Here is a 24,720-nt window from a genome sequence, read left to right as displayed (position 1 = left end):
CACGAGGCGCCTACTCAACAACTGCTAACAAATCACTCAGGGGAATACAGTAAAGGACTAATTCCAGACAGAGTGTGTGAAACGGGCGAGAACATGATTATTCTCTCGTTTCTGCTCGGGATCAGTGAGTATGGATTTCTGTTTCAAAATCTCAGAGGGGGAACGATGTTTATTTCCAAGGAGGCGGTTAACGCTCTGTTGGGTAAAAGCTCTGAACTGATCAATTGCAGACACAGGGTTGAGTCCCGTGTCGCTTTGAATGTGCATATTCCACTTTTTGGTCGAAGCCACATACCCCACGATTACAGCTTTTTAGCAGGTTTGTTGAAGAGATTGTTGATGTCTTGGATATTGAGAAGCCTCAAAGGATTAAATGCTAGGGATATGTTTAGCATAAACGAATCTTGCATTCCCTCAAGGGAAACATTCAAGATAGGTGTGATTTTGATGATTCTGCGCGGTATTGTGAAGGCAAACACGCAACATCTACTCGTTTGGGGAGCTTTGGATATGGGGGAGTAGCATAAAAAAATCGCAGTTAGACCAATCATATTCGGAAATTCAGCCAGAGAGAGAGAGAGAGAGCAAGGAGAGAGGAACCCCGTCTCACAATTGACAATCGATGCTACATCAATCAATTTATGTTTATCTTAGGTCGATTGATTGTAATAGCGCCACGTCTGCCATTGGACTCCGGTACTAAGGATTCAGTAGGAGGACATTAGGATTATCATAAAACAGGAGATACAAGTCACTTGTATGCAAAGCGGCTCGTGCACTGAATATAGAATACAAACATGATTCTTTGAGGATTGAATGGACCGAGTAGATGAAGAGGGGGTGTGGGGGTGGGGGGGGCGGTGGTGGGGGGACAAACATAAGGTTGCATGGTATTTGGATTTCCTAAAAAAAAGCATTCGATAGGAGGTAGATCAAGGCGAGTTAAGAGCTCATGGTTTTGAGGGAAAGATATTAACACGGAGGAAGGATTGGATAATTCAAATGCTAAAACAGAGAGTATGGAAATGAGTCATTTGCTGGTTGGTCAGCTGCAACTAGTTGGGCGCCCTAGTTCCAGTGGTCTCAATATTGGCAAATTGCGTTGACGACATGGATCTCCCCAGATTTCCCGATGACACAGAATGTGGTGGAAATATGTGGCGGGAAGGACAAAAAAAAAAGAGTATTTGCAAAGGAATACAGATAAAGATAGGGATATCACGTATAAAGTGGGAAAACGCACTTTGATAGGAAGATAAAAGTAAGAGCATGATATTATTTAAACAGAAATAGAGAGAAAAGACGAATGCTGCGGCAGAGAGGAGTCTGACTATCCTTGTGCATGAATCACAAATCAAACAGGCAGCTACTGCAGTTTATAAGGTTAAACTTTGGCTTTCCTTACACTGGGAATGAGGTATAGATTTTGGGAAGTCTGTTTATAATGTGCGCGCCATCCATGCGAAAACACCTTGGGTGCTATGCAACAACTTATGTGTCCATATTGAGGGAGGAATATATTTGGAAACAGTTCTGGGTAGGTTCTCTAGGCTGATTCCTGGGTTTAAACAGATATCCTGTAATACAAGGTTGGCAAAGTAGCACCTAGACTGATTGTACCTTACCAGAAGGAGAGTTTGTTCTGATTGAAACATGTCAAATGTTAAGCGGGTTTCACAGGGTGGGTGCTGAGAGGATATATCCACGTCGTGAGGCAGCCTAGATTACCCCCAACTGTGACAGCATAAGTGGCCTCCTATTTGAAACGCCAGGTGAGGGGGAAACGCTTCTGTCGAAGATTATTAGCCTCTGGGTTAATCTGCTGCAGAGACCATTAGGCCTGCATCACTGAGGATATACAATGTTGATTTAGTCACGTCTACGGTCTAAAAGGGAACTAATTGTGATGGAGAAAGAATGAACCATGGAGTTAAGGCCACCAACACGTTGGCTATGGGAGCTATTGACTGAAGGGGACCAAACAGCGTTCTCCTGCTTCAATTTCTAATGTCCTATTCCTCTTATGCGTGTCTATGTAGCTAAGGCAGGGGATGGATTTAGATTACACACACACACACACACACACACACACACACACTCCCACACTCTCACACCCACACCCACCCAACCACATACCCACACAAACCCACACACCCACACACCCTCACACCCACACACACTCACATACCCACACCCACACACCCACACACCCACACACACTCACACAACCACACACCCACACACCCACACCCACACACCCACACACCCACACACACCCACACACCCACACCCACACACCCACACCCACACACCCACACACACACAGCAACAAACACCCACACACGCACACCGACACCCACACACCCATACACACCCACACACCCACACCCACACCCACACACCCACACACCCACACCCACACCCACACACCCACACACCCACACACACTCACACAACCACACACACTCACACACCCACACACCCACACCCACACACCCACACACCCACACACACCCACACACCCACACCCACACACCCACACCCACACACCCACACACACACAGCAACAAACACCCACACACGCACACCGACACCCACACACCCACACACCCACACACACCCACACACCCACACCCACACCCACACACCCACACACCCACACCCACACCCACACACCCACACACCCAAACCCACACACCCACACCCACACACTCACACACACACAGCAACAAACACCCACACACACACACCCACACCCACACCCACACAACCACACACCCACACACAACCACACACCCACACCCACACACCCACACCCACACCCACACACCCACCCACCCACACACACTCACACACCAACACACCCATACCCACACACCCACACACCCACACCCACACACCCACACACCCACACCCACACACACACCCACATACACACAGCAACAAGCACCCCCCACACACACACACTCCCACACACCTAAATATAAACACCCACACCCACACCAACACAACAACAAACACCCACACTCAAACACCCACACCCACACCCACACACCCACACACCCACACACACTGACACACCCACACACCCATACCCACACACCCACACACCCACACCCACATACCCACACACCCACACCCACACACACACACACCCACATACACACAGCAACAAACACCCCCCCACACACACACACACACTCCCACACACCTAAATATAAACATCCACACCCACAGAACAACACACACACCCACACCCACACTCCCACAACCACACACACTCACACCCACACTCCCGATTTCATATGTCCTATTCCTCTTATGCGTGTCCACATAGCTAAGGCAGTGGATGGATTTAGATTACAAAGTAACAAATATTTCGGTGGAAGGTGGAACACGTTCGAGAGTAATAAAACAGCCAAGGTTTTTTATTTATTTCCATCTTTTTTTTTTCAGACCGAGAAATGAAACCTGTCTCAAAAACAGAAAATGCTGGAAGAAAAACTCAGCAGGTCTGACAGCATCTGTGGAGAGAAAGAGGGAGACACCAAAGCTAACGCCTCGAATCCTTATGACTCTTCCTCAGAGTACTCGACACCCGCTCTAAAGAAGAGTCAGAAGGACTCGAAACGTTAACTTTGTTTTTTTAATTTTCTCCCTCCACAGATGCTGTCAGACCTGCTGAGATTTCCAGCATTTTCTGTTTTTGTTTCAGATTTCCAGCATCCTCACTATTTTGTTTTTATCTTAATGAAATCTGTTGATTAATGGAACAGATTTAATAATATTGCCTATCATTCCTTCAGGAGATGAAATTGAATGTTAATCAGATCTGGGTTGCTAGTACAATGAAATAAATTAAAAGCGCAGGTAGAGATACATTCTTTCAGCTCTTGGGAAGTCACAGAACAATGGGAGGAAATCATATGTTGAGTTTTCAACCATTCAGCAGGGGGCTCAGAAAGTGCATCACTAAAGGAAGCGTTGAAGGTGTTTATGACACACTACTCTCAACTACAGTGGGGCAGTAAGTGACCGGGAGTTTCAAGGCTGAGATCGATTGCTAATAGGTGAACGTATTGAGGGACGTGGGGCAAACGGGGGAAAGTTGAATTGTCATGCAAATGAGGCACAGTGTGATTTAATCACAATTGTTCCTCCCCCTGATTTTCCTAACCTAATTCATGACGTGGCTAATCCAGGCTACCAGAATTGGTGGATTTGTCTGCAGATCATTGAAATATTGCTGAATTATTCGCTTTATGTTTTTTTTTTGCAGTTAATGCGTATATGTTGGCCGAACAGGGAATATGCGGTGAGATTTTATTATTTGCATTTGTTAAATTAATAACCACTTGACTAACCTGCATATAATTGTACGACTGATGGGTTGAAAGCTTGAGGAGGGCACATATAACGCATTGTCTGTGAACTTACTGACATTCCGCACTTTACTTTAATCGCTAATGCTCCCGAAACGTGTTCCTTATTTTCCGGCGGCAATCGCTTGTTCCAATTTTTGAACGTCCTCTATTAACACTCCTTGTTCTTGGCTTTTAGCCTTTACCACTGTTTGATACAAAGCTGTTTAGAATGCTGCAGTTCGACACTGACTTATGACTGTGGGAAGCTACCCATTATTATCGTTAGGGCCTTAACAACGATTAAAGGTTGCTCATTAAGTCAACTGATAAAACTTTTTTATTTAAATGTTGCTTCTTTTTTCCAATAACCTCTGACAGGATAACAATGTGTTTTTTTATAATGAGGGTTTTTCTTTATTCGCTCATTTATTATTTAATAAATATGGGTATGCACCAAAGTGCCCTAACCAGCAGGACTATGGACCAAATGCGGGAAACTGGGATTAGGCTGGGTGTCTCGAATTTTGGGCAGGCGTGGACAGGATATTGAGTGCCGAGAGGCCGCTTTCGGTGCAGTAAATATTCTGTAATCCGTGATCCGATTTTAACAGCAGAGCTTGCTTTCGGAGGGCGACGGGCTAAGGGTGGAAATATATTGAAGGATTAATCTGGACGTGAGCCTCAAGTTAACTGACTGGGGTGCCCAGACGTTGGGTTTCTTTGGAGTGTTAGCATTAGGATGGGAATAGAGGGTTACGGATCCCGGAAGTGCAAAATGTTTTAGTTGATGGGCAATACGATCGAAGCAGGCTTGGAGGGCCGAAGGGCCTGTTCCTGTGCTGCACTTTTCTTTGTTCTTTGCTCGTTTCTTTCTTTGTTATTAAATATCCCTAGTTGCTTTAATTCAGAGGGCATTTAAGAGGCAGTCACCTTCCAGGTTTTTAATGGCTCTGGGTCTGGAGTCACATGTAACGAGGTAAAAGTTGGCAGAAGGTTTCCAATAGGTGGGGTTTTACGACAGTCGTGGTCATCATCAAACTTTTAATTGTAGATTTTTTATTGAATTCATGTTCCACCACACGCCGTGCAGGACTTGAGTCCAGGCCCAAGAGCATTACGCTGCCTCCCTGGATAACTAGCCCAGTGACAATCTCGCTAGGGCACCGCCTCCCATGTAGTTAAGATGGATAATAACAGCAATATAAGCGGCGATTTTTCTCTTGAAAAATAAACAATTCCATCAACAAATTGATCTATTTGTGTTTTATGTGTCCTTCAGCTGATTTACCGAAACCAACTTTATCTGTGAATCCACCCTTCAGCGTTTTCCTAGCAAGGGAGGAAATAATCTTGACTTGTGGCTGCCAGTGTCCCGTCACCAGAGCTCATTACTACAGAAACAAGGGGCCGGACCATGTTTTCTACTCAGATGCTAAAGACGGATTCTGCCAGCCCTCTCGCATTTTGGATGCGCAGCAGAGTCGCGAGGGGAATTACACATGCTCATGTTTAAATAACGATAACCGAATCTGGATAACTTCCGAAATGAGCAAGCCCATTCAGATATCCATCCGAGGTATGAAACCAACAACAACAACTGGCAGTTAGATCACTGGGGTTGAGGGTGATTGCCCGGCTATCGAGGTTTCGAATTGCAATGTCTATCACAGGGGAAAATCCTCTCGCCTATTAGTGTTTTAGAGGGAAACGCAAGCCCCACGTGGATTAAATTTACTTGAGATCTTCCAGCGCGCTATGAAATCCATACCCTGCAACACATTGACCTGAAATTGGTGGTACAAGTCAGGTCATGTTGAATCTATCGTTTTAATATAAAATACACCAAGGTGGTTTATCATACTTTCTGATTGAGGAAACATTGAGCAGTCCCAACAGCATTCGACACATCGTTTAAACCGTTAGCGTTAGCTTCCCCTCCCCCGCCCCCCAACACCCCACCCACCCCCGCTCCACCTCCAAACTGAAGAAAGGCCCCAGCGTCTGGTCACTCCGGTCAGTTCACTGTAGGCTCACAGCCAGATCAATCCTTCAATAGATTTCCACCCTGAGTCGCCGCTCTCCCAATTCAAGCCTTTGCTGTTACCGAATGATCACGGATTATGCCTCAATTTCTCTCTCTCTCTCTCTTTCTCTCCCTCTTTCACAGAATCACAGAATCACACAGTGCAGAAGAGGCCCTTCGGCCCATCGAGTCTGCACCGACACGTGAGAAACACCTGACCTACCTACCTAATCCCATTTACCAGCACTTGGCCCCATAGCCTTGAATGTTATGACATGCCAAGTGCTCATCCAGGTACTTTTTAAAGGATGTGAGGCTAACCCGCCTCCACCACCCTCCCAGGCAGCGTATTCCAGACCCTCACCACCCTCTGGGTAAAAAAGCTTTTCCTCACATCCCCCCCTAAACCTCCTGCCCCTCACCTTGAACCTATGTCCACTTGTGACTGACCCTTCAACTAAGGGGAACAGCTGCTCCCTATCCACCCTGTCCATGAACCTCATAATCTTGTACACCTCGATCAGGTCGCCACTCAGTCTTCTCTGCTCCAACAAAAACAACCCAAGTCTATCCAACCTCTCTTCATAACTTAAATGTTTCATCCCAGGCAACATCCTGGTGAATCTCCTCTGCACCCCCTCCAGTCCAATCACATCCTTCCTGTAATGTGGTGACAAGAACTGCACACAGTACTCCAGCTGTGGCATCACCAAGGCACTATATAACTCTAACATGACCACCCTACTTTTGTAATCTCTGCCTCGATTGATAAAGGCAAGTGTCCCATATGTATTTTTTTCCCACCCCACTAATATGCCCCTCCACCTTCAGAGAACTATGGACACACACGCCAAGGTCCCTCTGTTCCTTAGAACTTCCTAGTGCCATGCCGTTCATTGAATAATTCCTTGTCAAATTACTTCTTCCAAAGTGTATCACCTCATACTTTTCAGGGTTAAATCCCATCTGCCAGTTATCTGCCCATTTGACCATCCAGTCTATATCTTCCTGTAGCCCAAGACACTCAACCTCACTGTTAACCACTCAACTAACGATAAGTGGTTAAGATGAGCAACAGCTTGGTGAAAAGAGTCATGTTCAAATAGTGCCTTGAAGGAGGGGAGGGAGTTATAGAGGCAATGAGGGTAAATACCGGATCTTGTGGCATAGGTAACTAACTAAAGGTACAGTCAAGACCGGCGGGGCAATTCTGCTTGGGAAAGCACAACAGACCAGAATGTGACCAGCGCCGATAACTTGGAGAATCGTGGGGCTGGGGGAGGTTACAGAGATCGGGAGGGACAATGCAATGGGGGGTAATTGCAAGCAAGAATGAGAATTGAAAAATCAATATGGTTCTTTCTCGATGGTTAGCAATTTCATAATAGTGATTAAGGCAAGGACAATTGATCTTAACGTGCATTGAGAGCCAGCTATATTCACACACTGTTAAATATTCCAATCAAGTCAGAACAGCATGTTGCACTGCAAGTTTCTATATGAGACTCAGTTCGTCAGTTGAGGGTCTCTGCCTCCACTACCCTTTCGCGCAGTGAGTTCCTCACTCCGAGTACCCGCGGATTTTCTTGAAATCCAAAGCGGGGTTTCCCCGCACAGGCTCGAATCCTGCCGACTACGCCAACCTGTTGTCACTTTGACAAGCGGACCACAGGAGCCTCAGGTACAGGTCACGACCTTTTATTCGAGCAATCGCAAGGGGAGAACCATCTCAATGCAGCCTGAGATCGCACTCTGCTAAATTACAAGTGTTGAACATATTTATACATTATTGGTCACGTGCAATAACAGTTTCCAGATTCCCATCTCGTCAACATATCGGTTTACATTGAACAGACATCTCTGGTAACAGTTACATGCATTTTCACCCAGGCAGAGACCTTCCCTCCTACCTAAACTAGGACCATCTGTTCTTCCCCTATCGGTTGAAGAGCACACTTAATATATGTCATTGCCACCCTCTGACTCCAGTGCGGCTCCGAAGGCCTTTCTGTTGATTACAGGCCCTAGGTCTGAGCAAGGTTCATCTGGTAATCTTTAACTGTTAATTTGCTTGATAACACTGGCTGCCTGTAGATTTTAAATAATTAATTCCTTTTCAATAAATTTTCCCTTACCATAAATTCTTACTTACTTTCTTCCCCTAACAAACCATCCGCTCTATTATCCCTAACAACCCCGTTGAATCCAATTCCCCTAGTCAATGGCCCCCATGCTGGAGTAAATAGGTCCGTCCCATCCATTGGATCCAGACTGCTCACAATTCTGTACATCTCAATGCAATCTCCCCTCAGCCTCCTCTCTTGCAAGGAGAACGACCCCAGCCCATCCAGTCTTTCTTCATTCTTGCAATTGTCCAGGTATGCAAACATCCTCGTTATGTTTCCTGTGTACCGTGTCTAATGGAATTGCATCTTTTCTGTAATGAGGTTACCAGAAATGCACACAGTGCTCAAGTCGCGACTAACGAAAGCTTCATAGCCCCATCATGCACCCCCACCCCACCACCACCCTCCCACCACCACCACCCCTCAACCCGCTCCTGTATTCTATGCCTTGGCTAATAAATGAAGGGATTCGTTATGCCTTAAAGACACTTAATCAACATAAACTGCTATCTTCAGGGGTCAGTGTCACTCCAGCTGCCCTCACTTCCTCTACACATTCAATAACCTCCCAGCTCTGGTGTAGTCTTGTTTGAGCTCTCCACATGTTCTCCGACGCCTCTCTGGGTTGAATTACATTTGCCACCCTGCTCCCGCCCCCCCACGACCAATCTTTTGATATTTGCAGAAGGTTTTCGATAAGGTGCCACGTCAAAGGACATTGCGAAAAAAAAATAAAAGCTCAAGTTGCATTGGCATGCATCGGAGATTTGCTAGCTATCAGGAAACAGAGAGTCGGCATAAATGCATCTTTGCCTGGATGGCGAAATTTAAGGAGTGGTGTGCCACAGGGATCAGTGCTGGTGGCTCAATGATTTACAATTTTTTGGACGAAGGGACCGGGGATATGGTTGCTAAATTGGCCGATGACACAAAGATAGGTTGGATGGTAAGATGTGAAGAGGACACAGAGAGGCGACAGGCGGACACAGAGAGGTTAACTGAATTGGAAAAGACAGGGGAAATGGCGTATCATGTGGGTAAGTGTGAAATTGCCTATTATGGCAGGAAAAGCATTTTTCTTAAGAAGCATATTATGCACATACTGAGAGAAGAGATTGCAGAGCTCTGAGATGCAGAGCGATCAAGGGTTCGAGTGCAAGAATGGCAAAAGGCTAGTGTGCAGTTACAACAAATATTTAGGAAATCTAAAATTTGTTGGGAGGCGAATTAACTACAAAAGTAGAGGGGTTACCCTCCAGGGCATGGGTAAGACCACATCTGGAGTATAGTGTACTGTATTGGTCGCCTTATTTAATGAAGGATGGTAATGTGTAACAAGCAGTTCAGAGGAGCTTTACTAAACTAATACCTGGATTGGGCGGGTTGTCCTTTGAGGAACTGTTGGACAGACTAGGCTTGTATTCTCTGGAATTCAAGAGAGGGAGAGACGACTTGGTTGAAACGTCTAAGGTCCTGAAGTGTTTTGACATGATCGATGTAGAGACGATGGTTCCTCTCCTGGTAAAATCTACTACAAAGGCCCACTATTTAAAAATACGGGGTCGCCCATTTAGGACAGAGATTAGGAGTATTTTTTTTTTACTTTCCCTGCGGGCCCTGAGCCTTTAGGCCCATCTTCCTCAAAGCGGATGGAGGCAGTGTCTTTGAATATGTTTAAGGCAAGGAAAGATAGATTTTTGATAGGCAAGGGGTTGAAAGGTTATCAGGGTGGGCAGGAATCTGGATTTGAGGTTACAATCAAATCAGCCACGGCCTCATTGACTGGCGAGCTGGCTCGGGGGTTCGAATGGCCGACCCTTGCTCCTAATTAGTATGTTTTTATGTTTGTATGTTCCTGTAGTCTACACTTATTATCGTCCAACAATTTCATCTACAGCAACTTATGTGTGTGTAGAGCCCCACTAGTGTTTTAGTAAATAGAGGTACATTGATATTGATATTTGTTGGTGGTTAGCAATGAGTTTTCGCTTTAAAGTTTAAGTTTGATTTGTTTTTCTGTATCTGAGTGATAAGCAAAAGACACATGTTGAGTTTTAGTTTCACTTTAGAAGGTGTCTGCATTTCAAATGAGAGTTTACGACTGTAAGAGTAGTCAATCAAACACAAGAGTAGAAGAACTGGGCTCTTGCCCAGCAATAGGGGTCCAGAGAGGCAAGCCCCTCCCACAGACACACAAACAGAAGAAACTAGAAAGAGCAGATTTTGTCCATGTGGTGTAGGCACACCCACAGTGCAGTTAGCGAGGGAGTTCCAGGATTTTGTCTGTGTGGTGTAGGTACACCCACAATGCAGTTAGGGAGGGAGTACCAGGAATTGGTCTGTGTGCTGTAGGTACACCCACAGCGCTGTTAGGGAGAGAGCTCCAGGATGTTGTCCCTGTCGTGTAGGTACACCGACAATGCTGTTAGGGATGGAGCTCCAGGATGTTGTCCCTGTGGTTTAGATACACCCAAATTGCTGTTAGGGAGGGAGCTCCAGGATTGTGTCTCTGTGGTGTAGGTACACCCGCAGTGCTGTTAGGGAGGGAGCACGAGGACTTTGTCCATGTGGTTTAGGTACACCCACGGCGCTGTTAGGGAGGGAGCTCCAGGATTTTGTTCTTGTGGTGTAGGTACACCCACAGTGCTGTTAGGGAGGGAGCACCAGGATTGTGTCCGTGTGGTGTAGGTACACCCACAGTGCTGTTAGGGAGGGAGCTCCAGGATGTTGTCCCTGTGGTGTAGGTACACTCACAGTGCTGTTAGGGAGGGAGTTCCAGGATGTTGTCCCTGTGGTGTAGGTACACCCACAGTGCTGTTAGGGAGGGAGTTCCAGGATTTTGTCCGTGTGGTGTAGTTACACCCAAAGTCCTGTTGGGAGGGAGCTCCAGGATTGTGTCCATGTGGTGTAGGTACACCGACAATGCTGTTAGGGATGGAGCTCCAGGATGTTGTCCCTGTGGTTAAGATACACCCAAATTGCTGTTAGGGAGGGAATTCCAGGATTGTGTCCGTGTTGTGTAGGTACACTCACAGCGCTGTTAGGGAGGGAGTTCCAGGATTTTGTCCCTGTGGTGTAGGTACACCCACAGCGCTGTTATGGAGGGAGTTCCAGGATTTTGTCCCTGTGGTGTAGGTACACCTACAGTGCTGTTAGGGAGGGAGTTCCAGGATTTTGTCCCTGTGGTGTAGGTACACCCACGGCTCTGTTAGGGAGGGAGTTCCAGGATTTTGTCCCTGTGGTGTAGGTACACCGACAGTGCTGTTAGGGAGGGAGTTACAGGATTTTGCCCCTGTGGTCTAGGTACACCGACAGTGCTGTTTGGGAGGGAGTTACAGGATTTTTACACACTCAGAATGGCGGACCGGATGAGTGTTGGACTCACGATGTAAATGGCTGTACAGATGAAAGACCCCCTGCCGGATCCATTGATATCGAATACAACACAGGTATGGTTGAGCTGAGTCCATGGATGGATCGAAAAATCTTAAATCTCCAGCAGCTGCAAACAACGCAACTGTTCACTGTGAAATTTACCACCCTTTATCTAGAAGCGCCAAAGGCACTATCAAATGCATGGTTAAGAATCAGGCGAAATCGTTGTGCGAGAATAAGAGAGGAAGTTGAACTTTTGAATTGCTGGATATTCTGCACTGGGCTAGCAATAGTTTCTCAAAGTTGGTTCTTGCAAAACCGCTAAATTGAATGGATGAAACTACTGAACATTCAAGAGCATCTCATGCCTTTTATTTTTTCTTCCCTTGAATAGATAGTCGTGTAGAAATAATATTTCAGTTTGGATATCCCAACGTGACATTCTTTCAATTTTCTCCATGTAATTTCATGTCAAGTATTTTATTTTTTCCTGTTACTTACCCCTTCAAAAATATTATTGCAGATCAACCCCTAGCGGCGAAGATCTCCATGGTTCCATCCTCTGCTGCAGTTTCAATCGGAGGACAGGTTAAGGTTCACTGCCAAGGCGAGATTCGCTCCAATGGGGGAACGTTTACCTTGCACAGACGTAGAACTGACTCACCTGTACAGACCCTCAAAGTTTCCGGTACAAACCGAGCTGCAATCTTCACTATCGACATCCAAAACGAACGATCTGGTGGAATTTACTTTTGTCGATATCGAACTGAAATCCTAGGAAGAATCTTATGTTCACCCATCAGTGAAGACGCCGAGATTACAGTGCAAGTTACGGAGCAAAAGGGTCAGCCCGAGTTTTAAGCTGCCAATGGCACAATTGCTTCGAATTAATATAGTTAATGCTTTTAAGGTGTCATATAAGAATGTCCCTGCAAAGGTCAACTGCCGTTGATTTCATACATTCACATTTTCTAACCCAGAGCCAACTGGAGTATGTAAGTGTTTACGAGAGCAGAACACTCGTAAGAATGATTCTGCAAGAATATCAAAGGTGGTTTATAGGATAGATGGCGGAAGGAACAGGCGAGAGGCAGATAGAGAATGTTTGGGGTTCGAAAGGGAGTTCTGACTCAATTGGCCGGGGCGTTTAGAATTCGTGTTACAGGGAGGAAAAGGTCTGCGAAACGCTGCTCAGTGTCCAGTCTTGAAAGAATACATCAAGTGTGGCAGTAAATGTCCTGCATAAACTGGAAAGAATGCCGCTCTCTGATTTCACGCTATTCCCCTTCTGATGTTAGTGGAGTTTTGCTTGGGAAAGCGTTGTCATATATATTTGATTTAGTCAGAGGTCTAAAATTGCGCGTAGCAGCCGATTATTACGTGCAGCATAATCTAACTTGATGCATTTCTAATCACATACTCCTGTGCAGATAAAAGCCAAGTGCCGATTACCCCAGGGGATCCCAAATCAGGTACGGCTTAACTGTTGAGGTGTCAGCTGTGGCTCAGTTCATAGCACCCTCGCCTTTGAATCAGAGGGTTGTAGGTTCATGTCCCACTCCCGGAAACCAAGAACTGTGATTGTACTCGAAAGAGTTGCAATCTGTGACTGTTGATAACTCGAAAGAGTTTCCCCAGGCCTTGAGGTGTCAGCTGTGGCTCAGTTCATAGCACCCTCGCCTTTGAATCAGAGAGTTGTGGGTTCATGTCCCACTCCCGGAAACCAAGAACTGTGATTGTACTCGAAAGAGTTGCAACCTGTGACTGTTATTAACTCGAAAGAGTTTCAATTGATATTAGGTGATATATCTAACACTTCATATTACCTGCAAATACATCTTGCGGCAAAACAAAAGGTTTTTTTCACGCTCATACCCAAAAAAAAAGCACCAACGGGGAAGAAAGAACAATCACGAGGTGTATGGCTTCATATTAAATATCCTAATCAGATGTTCTGTTGGTGTCGATATGGTTTTACAGGCACTGGAACCACCATTGGCCCAAAATGAAAGTTCACAGTGAAATATCAACTAATATCAAAACGATTTGTTTTATGACAATGTATCTTGAAGACACGCTCGCTGATACAAATTTAATTTTTAAAAAATATTATTTAGTTACAACCCAGTCGACATGTCCAAATATATTTGATGTCTGAACTGGAGACATTGTTTCTGATTAGTCGTTCTACTTACCTTTCGTTTTGCATGGACTGCAGAGAGTAAGCAGTCAGCTTGATCCGCCGCAAACTGTGATTTGACTCATTTCCATTATGCTCGATGGACTAGACGACAATTCCCTTTGCCCCCTTCCATTCCCACTTGCATATCATCCAACGGACTCTATATGCCCGCAAAACAGCAGACATGCGCCTGATAATTGGCCGCATCCATTCAATTCTGAGGACGGTCTTGGACTGAGGTTCACCAAGGAGCTTTGCCGAGTAGTGGATGCTTTTGAAACGCCTCCTCGCACACTGAGGCGCTCCTCCATTTTCTGCATGCCATGATGCCCCCAAAATCAGCCCAGACACTACTATCTTCTACTCTGCCAGTGCTCCTTGCAAACTGCCTGTTCTCCCAACCCGTGAGAAATGGGTTGGTGCTGCATCAAACTCCTTCAGACTCCAGTGGAGGTTTTAAACCAGTGGGCCTGAACTTGTCCCTTCAATATTCTACGTTCTATTCCGATTTTAAAAGTACACTTGGCACCTGGTTCTCACCTGACGGCCCTCTGACCTGCCTCTCTCCTGCTCTCTGCACAGACCATTAACCTTGGTAATGCTCGAGAACGTTGGAGTTATTGCTTAGTTCCATGCGGCTGCTTTCACAACAGGTTCAGTGGTGCTCAGTTGCAAAAGGCATTGAAATTGTTGTCCCGTCCTAGCAGTGAAATAAAATTTCATTAAAATTTCACTGAAATTAATTTGCCCCAACTCCAACGGTACAATTCACCGCGACTTGCCATTTTGCTGTCCCAATCCATTTTGTGCGGTTTTTTTTTGGTGTGCAAATGTCATTGTCAAAAGCATCTAATTAAAACTGGGCTATTTTGTGAACAGTTCCGGAAGTATCTGCTTTTTGTCTATGCTTTCCCACTGTAAGGTAGACATTCTGATTGAGCCCCATTTCTGGTTCATTTTTAAATAACGTGGCTACTTGCCTTCACTTGCTTTACCAGGAATATCCTAGGATCATGGCTGATAATTTGCATCACGGAATTAAGAGAAAACGAATTGTTTTGTCTGGTCTGTGGACTGTGTGTTATTTAAAAAAAAAAACACAGTAAAACCAGACCAGAAGGTTTGCAGTCGATATTTTTTTTTTCATTCATTCAGGGTATGTGGGCATCGCTGGCTGGGCTCAGCATTTATTGCCCATCCCTAGTTGCTTATGAGAAGGTGGTGGTAAGCTGCCTTCTTGAGCCGCTGCAGTCCCTGTGGTGTAGGTACACCCATAGTGCTGTTAGGGAGGGAGTTACAGGATTTTGTCCATCTGGCGTAGGTACACCCACAGTGCTGTTAGGGAGGGAGTTACAGGATTATGTCCCTGTGGTGTAGGTACACCCACAGTGCTGTTAGGGAGGGAGTTCCAGGATTTTGTCCCTGTGGTGTAGGTACACCCACAGTGCTGTTAGGGAGGGAGTTCCAGGAATTTGTCCCTGTGGTGTAGGTACATCCACAGTGCTGATAGGGAGGGAGTTACAGGATTATGTCCCTGTGGTGTAGGTACATCCACAGCGCTGTTAGGGAGGGAGTTCCAGGATTTTGTCCCTGTAGTGTAGGTACACCCACAGCGCTGTTAGGGAAAGATTTTCAGGATTTTGTCCGTGTGGTGTAGGTACACCCACAGCGCTGTTCGGGAACGAGTTCCAGGATTTTGTCCATTTGGAGTAGGTTCACCCACGGCTCTGTTAGGGAGGGAGTTCCAGGGTTTTGACCCAGTGACAGCGAAGGAACGGCCGATATATTTTCCAGTCAGGATGGTGAGTGACTTGGAGGGGAACTTCCAGCTGGCGGTGTTCCCATCTATCTGCTGCCCTTGTCCTTCTAGATGGTAGTGGTCGTGGGTTTGGCCTTTATCATGTGGGCGTTAAGACGGCCTGGTCAGACAGCCAAGAGGAAAATCGTGGGAGAAATTTTACCCGCTGGTCGCCACTTCTCCCGTTACTGATTTTATTTGGTTGTTTGGAGAAAATGTCCAATGGATTCTGTTAGGGTGCATGACTTTACAATGTCTAAGGGGTGATTAGTACACCATGAGCTTGGAAGAGCTTCGAAAGCTATTGATGTATTTAATTACTTTAACAGGCACATGGTTGTGTATTGAATCTTACACATGTTCAACGTTTTATTGCTTTCCAGGGACTGGAACCGCTTTCCCTCTAATTGCAGTCCTGGGGTGTGCAGCCGCGATAATCCTTGCAATCTTTGTGGCGGTGACGGTGTTCTTGTTCGCCAGAAGAAGTAAGTGTTCGTCGAGAAAAACAAAAACTACCATTTTTCATTTTAAATAAAAAAAGGAGGAAAATTTGGCGGGAACCTGCAAACAACCCTAAACTCAAATGCAGCATTAAGATTGTCGGCAGCTATGGATGAATCAATGTTGAGGAATTGGAACCTTGTCTGAATTGAAGGTCACTTTGACCCTTAAGACTTGAGTAAAGCAACTGCAACATCAGACTCATTACTCCCGGGCATCAGTGTCCCTCTGGATCACACGCACCTTGGCTCAGTGCATAGCACCCTCGCCTTTGAATCAGAGGGTTGTGGGTTCATGTCCCACTCCCGGAAAACCAAGAACTGTGATTGTACTCGAAGGATTTGCAATCTGTGACTGTTGATAACTCGAAATAATTTTGAGGTGTCAGCTGTGGCTCAGTTCATAGCACCCTCGCCTTTGAATCAGAGGGTTGTGGGTTCATGTCCCACTCCTGGAAACCAAGAACTGTGATTGTACTCGAAAAAAAGAGTTGCAATCTGTGACTGTTGATGACTCGAAGGAGTTTCCCTTTCGTCTCATCCATCTCTTCTTCCAATGTCACCGCTCCCTGTGTACTTACCGTTTGCTCTCACCTGCCCTCTCTGGCTTTGTCTTCAGAAACGGCCACTGCTTCAGCTCCTGGCAAAGGGGCGTAGTGAGTACCTTGTGACTGGGCTCATAAACCACACGCCCAGGCTTGTGACACGGCCTGAGATTCCACCACGGCAGCCGCTGTAGTTTGACATAAACCCATTAATAATTCTGGAATTTTAAGCCAGTGTCAGTACTGCTATCCATGAATCTACAATCGGTTATAATTTATATATATTTTTTAAAAAATGGTCCACTAATGCTCTTTAGGGAAGTAAATCGGCCATCGTTGCCTGGTCTCGCCTGGTCTCCAGACACACAACAATATTGCTAACTCTTAAACGTCCTCTGAAATCGCCTAGACATTCGGTTCAAGAGCAATTAGGGCATGAGAAACAAACTCATGCATTGCCAGGGAAACCGACATCCCATGGGAGGATGAGTTGACAGGAGAAAAGTGACAAAAAAAACCTCAGTATATTTCGACCTCGACCTACAAATGGACGTACAAACTTAAACCTGACCCCTTCCCTTGGCCTAATATTGAATTGCGCTTCTCATAGGGAAGTGTTGGATTGACAGCGTTCTTATCAAATTCTCTATAGGTAGATCAAGCTGAACAAGCAGTAATCTGGCCTCTCAGCTCTAAACCAACGGTCAAAATTTCAGACCAAGGTCGTAACGTTTTTTTCCTGTACCAGGATATCGATATCAGAGTTGAAACGCCAACTCTCCAGTACAGCCTTCTACCGCCCCCTGGACCATGACACCCCTTCATGAAATGAATCCACCCGATCTAGGGGGGGCCGTCAATGACCTGATCTCCTGTGCAGATCTTCCCTCCATCTTCCATGTGTCTTCCAAACACATGGCCCACCCTCCCTGAATAGTCAACTTCTACCTCCATCCCAAATCTAAAAAGACTACTCATGTTGTTTGATCCTAATCTTTCTCCCTACTCCTAACCAACTGTACTTAATTATTCCTACCTCGATTCTATTTATTTCTTATACATCTCTCCCTACCTACATCCATGACTCTGCTGATGCCCTCCGTCTCTTCAACAGTTTCAGGCTCTGCTTCCTTTTCGCCATGGACGTCCAATCACTCTACAGGTCGATTCGCCACCAGAGCGGACTACTAACCCTCCCCATTCTTTCTCCGTGAATGGAGCACAGACAAATCGCCATCACGTTAAGCAACATTTGCTTCCACTCCACTTACCTCCTTCAAATTAAACACGTCGCTCTGGGCACTGCGTGGGGCCTAGTAACACTTTCACTTCGCTCTTTGGTAGAGGAGGCGATAGCATAGTGGCATTGTTAGTGGACTTAGTAATCTTCGGTCCCCGTGTTCAAGAAAGAATATACTGGCATTGGAGGCAGTTCAAAAGACATTCACCGGGCTGATTCCTGGGATGGGAGTGTTGACTGATCGAGAACGGCTAAACAGGTTAAGCCTTTATTCATTCGAGTTTAGAAGAATGAGGGGTGATCTTATTGAGACCGGCAAGATTCTGAGGGGGCTTGACAGGGTCAGGTGATGAGAAGATGTTTCCACTAGTGGAGGAATCTCAAACGAGGGGACATAGTTACAGAATAAGGGGCCACTCATTTAAAACCGAGGTGCAAATGGATTTCTTCTCTCAGAGGGTAGTGAATGTTTGGAATTATCTACCCTAGAGAGTTGTGAAGTCTAGATCGCTGAAAGTATTTAAAGAGGAGATAGATTTTTGAAATATCGGGGGGTTGAGGGCTATGAGGAGCTGGCATGAAAGAGGAATTGAGGCCTGGGGCTGATCAGCCATGATCTTATCTAATGGGTGGGCAGGCTAGAGGGGCCGAATGGCCTACTCCTGCTCCCTTTTTTTGTGTGTCCTGTCCTACACCCTAATAAAAATCATCTCTTTTGTTCCTCTTCACGGCCTCTGTGCTTTCGCCTACGGAGAGAGAAACAGAGATAACATTTCGAGTCGAATATGGCTGATCTTCCACACAGATCCTGCTCTGTTTCCCCTCCCCTAACTGCAGATAGCCCTTTGTTCCCTCCGCCAATACACAGAGGCCAAACTGTTCCCCCTATTCATCCGGTCGGTTCACTTTAGTGTGCCACGTTCCATTTTCAACTATCTGAAGACTTAAACAATCCTCGTCACTTATCGCAGCTGTACCTATTGCAGTATCCACGCCCCGCCATTTGCCTTTATCCCTGATGATGAAGCTTCAGCGAAGGTTTCCAGAACATAAACTAGCTAAACGGATGCTTCCGAAAAGTTAAAGCCATCTAACAAAATGCAACACTTCGAGTACGCTTTTGGTCCCCTCCTTCTGTAAAACAATTCAGGAGCACATCCATCACCCAAAGAAAGGCGAGAACTGGAAGGCTTCTCTTTATTTCTCTCGGATTTTTTTATGATTTTGTTGTCAAAGTTGACCACACCGTAAATAAAGGCGGACCTGAGGCGTACAAGAGCGAAGGGGGTAATAGAGAGAGTGATACGTGGGAAGGCTAGAAAGAGGCAATTAGATCGTGTGAGGTGTCAATTATATGCTGGATTATAAACGCCAGCATGAATTTACTTGTTTCTATGCTATTTAGGTGTGTAGCCCCAATCCTCTGGAGCACACGGGATATTTTACTGCCTTCGGGCACCGCATTTGTAAGTGGAAGCTATTGATACTGAGACGCAAGTGGAGGAAACTGGGTTGGAGGGTATCATCAGTTAATTTCATGGTTTGCTACACCATAGTATGTGTATTGGTCACATATCCTCATTGTATTAGGAGGACATTTATAAAATCTTTCAACGTATTAAATCCATAGAATGTTGAGCATTTGGAAAAATTTATCGAGTGCCTTACATTTTTCCCACTTTTTTGCTTTATTGCAGGAAAAACAAAAAGACTAAATATTGAGAGGTAATGAAATTGCTTTAGTTCTCTAATATTTATAGTTGTAAGCAAAATGCACCACGCGATATTACCCAATTTAGTAAAAGTTAAATATTTTCTTAGACCTCTGCATTGGAAAATAAAACATGATTTTGGGGGGAATATTTCTAACGAGTCAGTAACGTTCTTTCATTTTAAAGGTGTACAGCGTCTGCAAGTGGGATGGCAAATCAGCAAGATGGCGATCTCGTGGGTAAGTACAGTAATGTTGACATTGACTGTATTTCTTGATCAAGGATCATTGCTCTTTCTGACACTCTCCGTCACGGTTGTCTGAATGGTTTACGTAGTTATTTCCAAAATTCTCCTTTCTATATTTAATTAGAATTTATTTGCTAGAACTAATATAGAATTAGAAACATTTCTAAAGATTGTTGATCGCTTGGTTACAAGAAACCTGGGTCATATTGGGATCAAATTGTTCATGGGTCATCAAACACACTGGATCCATTTTAGAGTGTTATACTACACACCCAGTATTCGGTTCTATTAAAGTCGTGATTACAGGAAACCTGGATGTTATGGGAATCAAATTGTTCATGGGCCGGCACATCAAACACACGGGATCTATTTAAAAGTGGAAAAACTCAGCAGGTCTGACAGCATCTGTGGAGAACAAAAACAGAATTACCTGGAAAAACTCAGCAGGTCTGGCAGCATTGGTGGAGAAGAAATCAGTTGACGTTTCGAGTCCTCACGACCCTTCGGCAGAATTGAGTATAGTTAGGACAGAGGTGAAATATAAGCTGGTCTAAGGTGGGGGGCGGGGGGAGAGAGAAGTTGAGGGTGGGGTGATTGTGGGGATAAGCAAGCAGTGATAGGAGCAGAAAGGCAGAGTTAATGTTTGGAGTCCGTATGACTCTTCTTCAGAGCTCTGGAAAGACTCATACGCACTCAAAATGCTAGCCCTTTCTTTCTCGCCACAGATGCTGTCAGACCTGCTGAGTGTTTTTTTTTCCAGCATTGTCTGTTCTTGTTTCAGATTGCCAGCATCCACAGAGCAGGAGTCTCTGGCTGCCTGCAAATCATGTGCTTGAATTGGAATTGGAATTCACGTCGTTCCTATAAAGAACAACAAATCTGTAAGAAAAACACAAAAATACCTGGAAAAACTCAGCAGCTCTGGCAGCATCTGCAGAGAGGAACACAGTTAACATTTCGAGTCCTCATGACTCTTCAACAGAACTAAGGAAAAATAAAAAAGGCGTGAAATATAAACTGGTTTAAGGGGGGGTGGGTGGGACAGGTAGAGCTGGATAGAGCGCCAGTGATAGGTGGAGATAACCAAAATATGTCACAGACAAAAGGACGAAAAGAGATGTTCAAGGTGTTGATATTATCTAAAGGAATGTTCTAATTAAGAGTAGAAAGCAGGACAAGCAAGGTACAGATAGCCCTAGTGGGGGTGGGGTGGGGGGAAGGGATCGAAAAAGGCAAAAAGGTAGAGACAAAACAATGGATGGAGATGCATTTAAAAATAATGGAAATAGGTGGGAAAAGAAAAATCTATATAAATTAATTGAATAAACAAAAAGGAGGGGCAAAATCGGAAAGGAGGTGGGAATGGAGGAGAGATTTCATGATCTAAAATTGTTGAACTCAATATTCAGTCCGGAAGGCTGTAAAGTGCCTAGTCAGAAGATGAGGTGCTGTTCCTCCAGTTTGCGCTGAGCTTCACTGGAACAATGCAGCAAGCCAAGGACGGACATGTGTAACACCGCTTACCCCCAATAGACCAGGAACTTGCTAGACCATTGATCCTCTTTGAAAGCATGCAACAGTTGAATCAAAATGCACTTGTCTGTCCTTTACAGGTGTTAACCAGAGTGGTTCCTCCAACCCAGAGATGAACGTAAGCACATATTTTGAATATTGCTATTAATCTCAGCCAACTCACGGAGAAATAGACGTAAACATCTGATGTTCTGAGTGGGAGGTAGAGAGTGAGGTATAGGGGAATAAAAGGTGAACAGGGAACCCTGGAATTGCAAATCGAGGAAGAGAGAATGAACATTGAGAGAGAGAGAGAGGAAAAGGGTGGGAGATCGAGCAAGAGGGGTGGGTGGAGAAGAGAAGCAGCCAGAAATATAGAAACACAAGGAAAGAGAGGTGGCGCGAGAGTGATATAGAGAGGGACAAAAGAGCAGGGGGAAGGCTGAGGAAGAGTGAGTGAAATTCAAAGGGAACATTCGACAGAAGAAGTGAGACAATAAATCAGTGCACGATCGCGCCATTGTTGAAGCGGACCGCCAAGGAGAAGGCCACTCTGCCCATCGCCCAAGGACTAGCAGCCTCACTTACTCCTCCATGCTAGAACCGTGCCCATAGCACTGTAAAATCATCATTCATAATATATATTTTTAAAAACACTGCACGAGGTTGCCTTCAATACCCTTATGAGATAGTATGCCCCAGGTTCTGACAACTCTCTGGTTGAAAAACTAGGCTACAGCAAAATATGCTCATCTGCCCTCCAGTTTTATTTAATTCTCCAAATATTGTTGACTCTCTGCTGCTGTAGGATGGCCCAGTAGTTAGCGGGAATATCATCTTCCCTCTATTGACTCTGTTGAAAATGTCAACGCCGCGAAAACGTTTCTCAGTTAAACTCATAGTTCGAAGCGATGACTCGTTTGTTTTAGTTTATTCCATTCTCCAAAGAAGCCCCGCGTCCATTTAATTTACCAGTGAACGGACTTTTGCTTTACCCTTTTTTTCTGAGGTCACTATCTCATTCCTGAAGTCTGATGATTAGGCTTCAAAAATAAGTTTTTCATGGGTTGTGAGCGCCGTTATCAAGCACCCCGCCCCCGGCCTGGAAATCGCACTTAAAATGAGCGGTTTGCTTGGCCATTTCAGAGGGCAGGTAAGAGCCAATCACTTTGCTTTTAGGTCTGGACTCACATGTCGGCCAGACTAGGTGAGAGCGGCAGATTTCCTTCCCTAGAGGACATGCGTGAACCAGGTGGGTTGAAACAACAGACAATGGTAGCTTCATGAGGCCGGTGTCCAAATTCCAGACTTATTAAGTGAACTTGGATGAGCCTGATCAGTGAATTAAGTAAGAATTAGTCAATGCTTCATGAATGACCAGTCCAAGCACATGGTCACTATCACCGCCGCCTCCCCAGAATTGCCCACAGTGCTCTAACCGTTGATATTACAAATCTGCAAAACGTCATCTTCCTTATTATATTCCTCCCGTCTTGTGTTCATGACTCAATCCAAATTATAAGCTCTTGAAATCAATTATTTAGACTGCTCTGTCACATGGAAGGAATATATAGCCTTCAGGAATGTAAATTTAGCCTGCGACTGGTGATCAGCCTGTTACCTTTGCTTTTAATATTTCCTGCGTGTTATTCATCGCAGGGACTCTATTCTGAAGTGCTGGAGAACGACAATGAGGAGATAACCTATGCATCGTTGAATATGGAAGCCCTCAGTCGGAATAAAGCGGCCTCCACCTCTGCTCCAGGCGCCAATTTACCAGCTGAAGTAGGAGATAAACTATATTTCTGTTCTGTGGGTGCTTGATTTGTGTTATCAACAGATGGGCGTAAAGAGGCAGAAGGAAAACAAAAATAGGGAAGAAAATATAGTAGCTGGGGGGAAAAGAAAATAGAGAAGGAGCCTAGGAAAGACCAAGAAAAGAAAATGATGCAGAGACAGAGTAAAAAGGCAGATGACATGGGGACACATAGAGAGAGAGAGAGACGGAGAGACGCAGAGAGAGAACATGGAGGTGGGGGATCGAGAGTGAGAGAGGGAGGGAGAGAGTCAATGAGAGAGACAGAGACAGAACATGGGGCTTGGGGAGCGAGAGAGAGAGAGCATGGGAGAGGGAGAAAGTGATTGAGAGAGAGACGGGGAGAGAACATGGGGGTGAAGTTGAATGGATTGTCAGAGGGAGGGAGGAGAGCATGGGGGTGATAAAAGGCGAATCGAGAGAAAGGTGATCTTACCCACTTGTGCCGTTGTGTTGCTTTCCTTGCAGAAGAAGCCTTCTGAATTGGCAAAGAGCGAGCATGAAGATGTCACCTACGCACCTATGAGATTTGACTCGGGTAAACCACAATGAATAGACAATGCGTCGCATTATATTCTGTAAACTGTTCAGCCTGCATGTTCGCAAAACACTTGGACTAAGTGCGAATATCGCCACTTACGGGAGCTGTATTAACTGTTGCACTTATAGATTTTTTGAGAGGTTATAAATTTGCACGCTTATCAGCTTGAAGCACTTTTTCATGTTGCAATATATTCTACGCTCATTTACTGTGTGTATAATAAACTTTGAATGAACTTATCTATATTTGGTGGCAATAATCCAGATTGAAATGATTCTAAAAGGAACAATTTCAGTGTGGCTTTGATACAGATATCCAAGTTGGGGCGATAAGTATAATTTATGCGTTGGAAATTGTCCATCTGATAGGCTCAGCAGAATAGTTAGCAATTAAGTTCTTACAATAAATGCTCATTTAGTCGTACAGGACTAGAGTATTGCTGCGAAAATAGACCCACTGTCAAAGGTTTTCTCCTTACACTCATCAGGACAGCTCGCAAGAAATTACCAACAGGAAAGGGGTAGTGACAATGTATACTCCAACTGTAACAGTAGTTACACATCTAATGCCAGGCCACCTCGTTTTGTACAGACAGCGGGTTAAGAATAAATGATTTTGTTTTTCTCTCATAGCTGACATAGTTGAATATAGAGTGCGTGTTAAAACATTTATTAAAAGGGGAAGAAAACTGTTTAGTAGCTGGGAATGTTAAGGCCTCTGCTTATTTAGGGATTCACGT

The 24,720-nt window shown here is 45.1% G+C and overlaps 1 protein-coding gene across 1 annotated transcript; it reads left to right on the top strand.

The window, feature by feature from the left end:
• LOC144672353 (immunoglobulin superfamily member 1-like) lies at positions 1-24,609 on the top strand. Its single transcript, XM_078534200.1, has 10 exons — positions 1-124; positions 4,280-4,315; positions 5,644-5,940; positions 12,412-12,732; positions 16,252-16,353; positions 19,851-19,878; positions 20,052-20,104; positions 21,726-21,763; positions 23,284-23,409; positions 23,909-24,609. Exons 1-10 carry the CDS (start codon positions 94-96, stop codon positions 23,990-23,992), a joined length of 1,116 nt encoding a protein of 371 aa, XP_078390326.1. The 5' UTR covers positions 1-93; the 3' UTR covers positions 23,993-24,609.
• Positions 24,610-24,720: the final 111 nt, after the last annotated feature.

This window comes from Cetorhinus maximus, chromosome 38 (genome assembly GCF_964194155.1).
Source record: "Cetorhinus maximus chromosome 38, sCetMax3.hap1.1, whole genome shotgun sequence".
Lineage (NCBI taxonomy): Eukaryota > Metazoa > Chordata > Chondrichthyes > Lamniformes > Cetorhinidae > Cetorhinus > Cetorhinus maximus.
This window is presented reverse-complemented; position numbering and strand designations above follow the sequence as displayed.

What these genes read in the sequence shown, in the direction of transcription:
- LOC144672353 (XM_078534200.1), top strand. Translation starts at nt 94, where the DNA reads ATGATTATTCTCTCGTTTCTGCTCGGGATCA. An exon ending in GCAAGTTACGGAGCAAAAGG is followed by an intron (nt 12,733 to 16,251) that starts GTCAGCCCGAGT and finishes ATTGCTTTCCAG; the next exon opens with GGACTGGAACCGCTTTCCCT. An exon ending in AAAAGACTAAATATTGAGAG is followed by an intron (nt 19,879 to 20,051) that starts GTAATGAAATTG and finishes TTCATTTTAAAG; the next exon opens with GTGTACAGCGTCTGCAAGTG.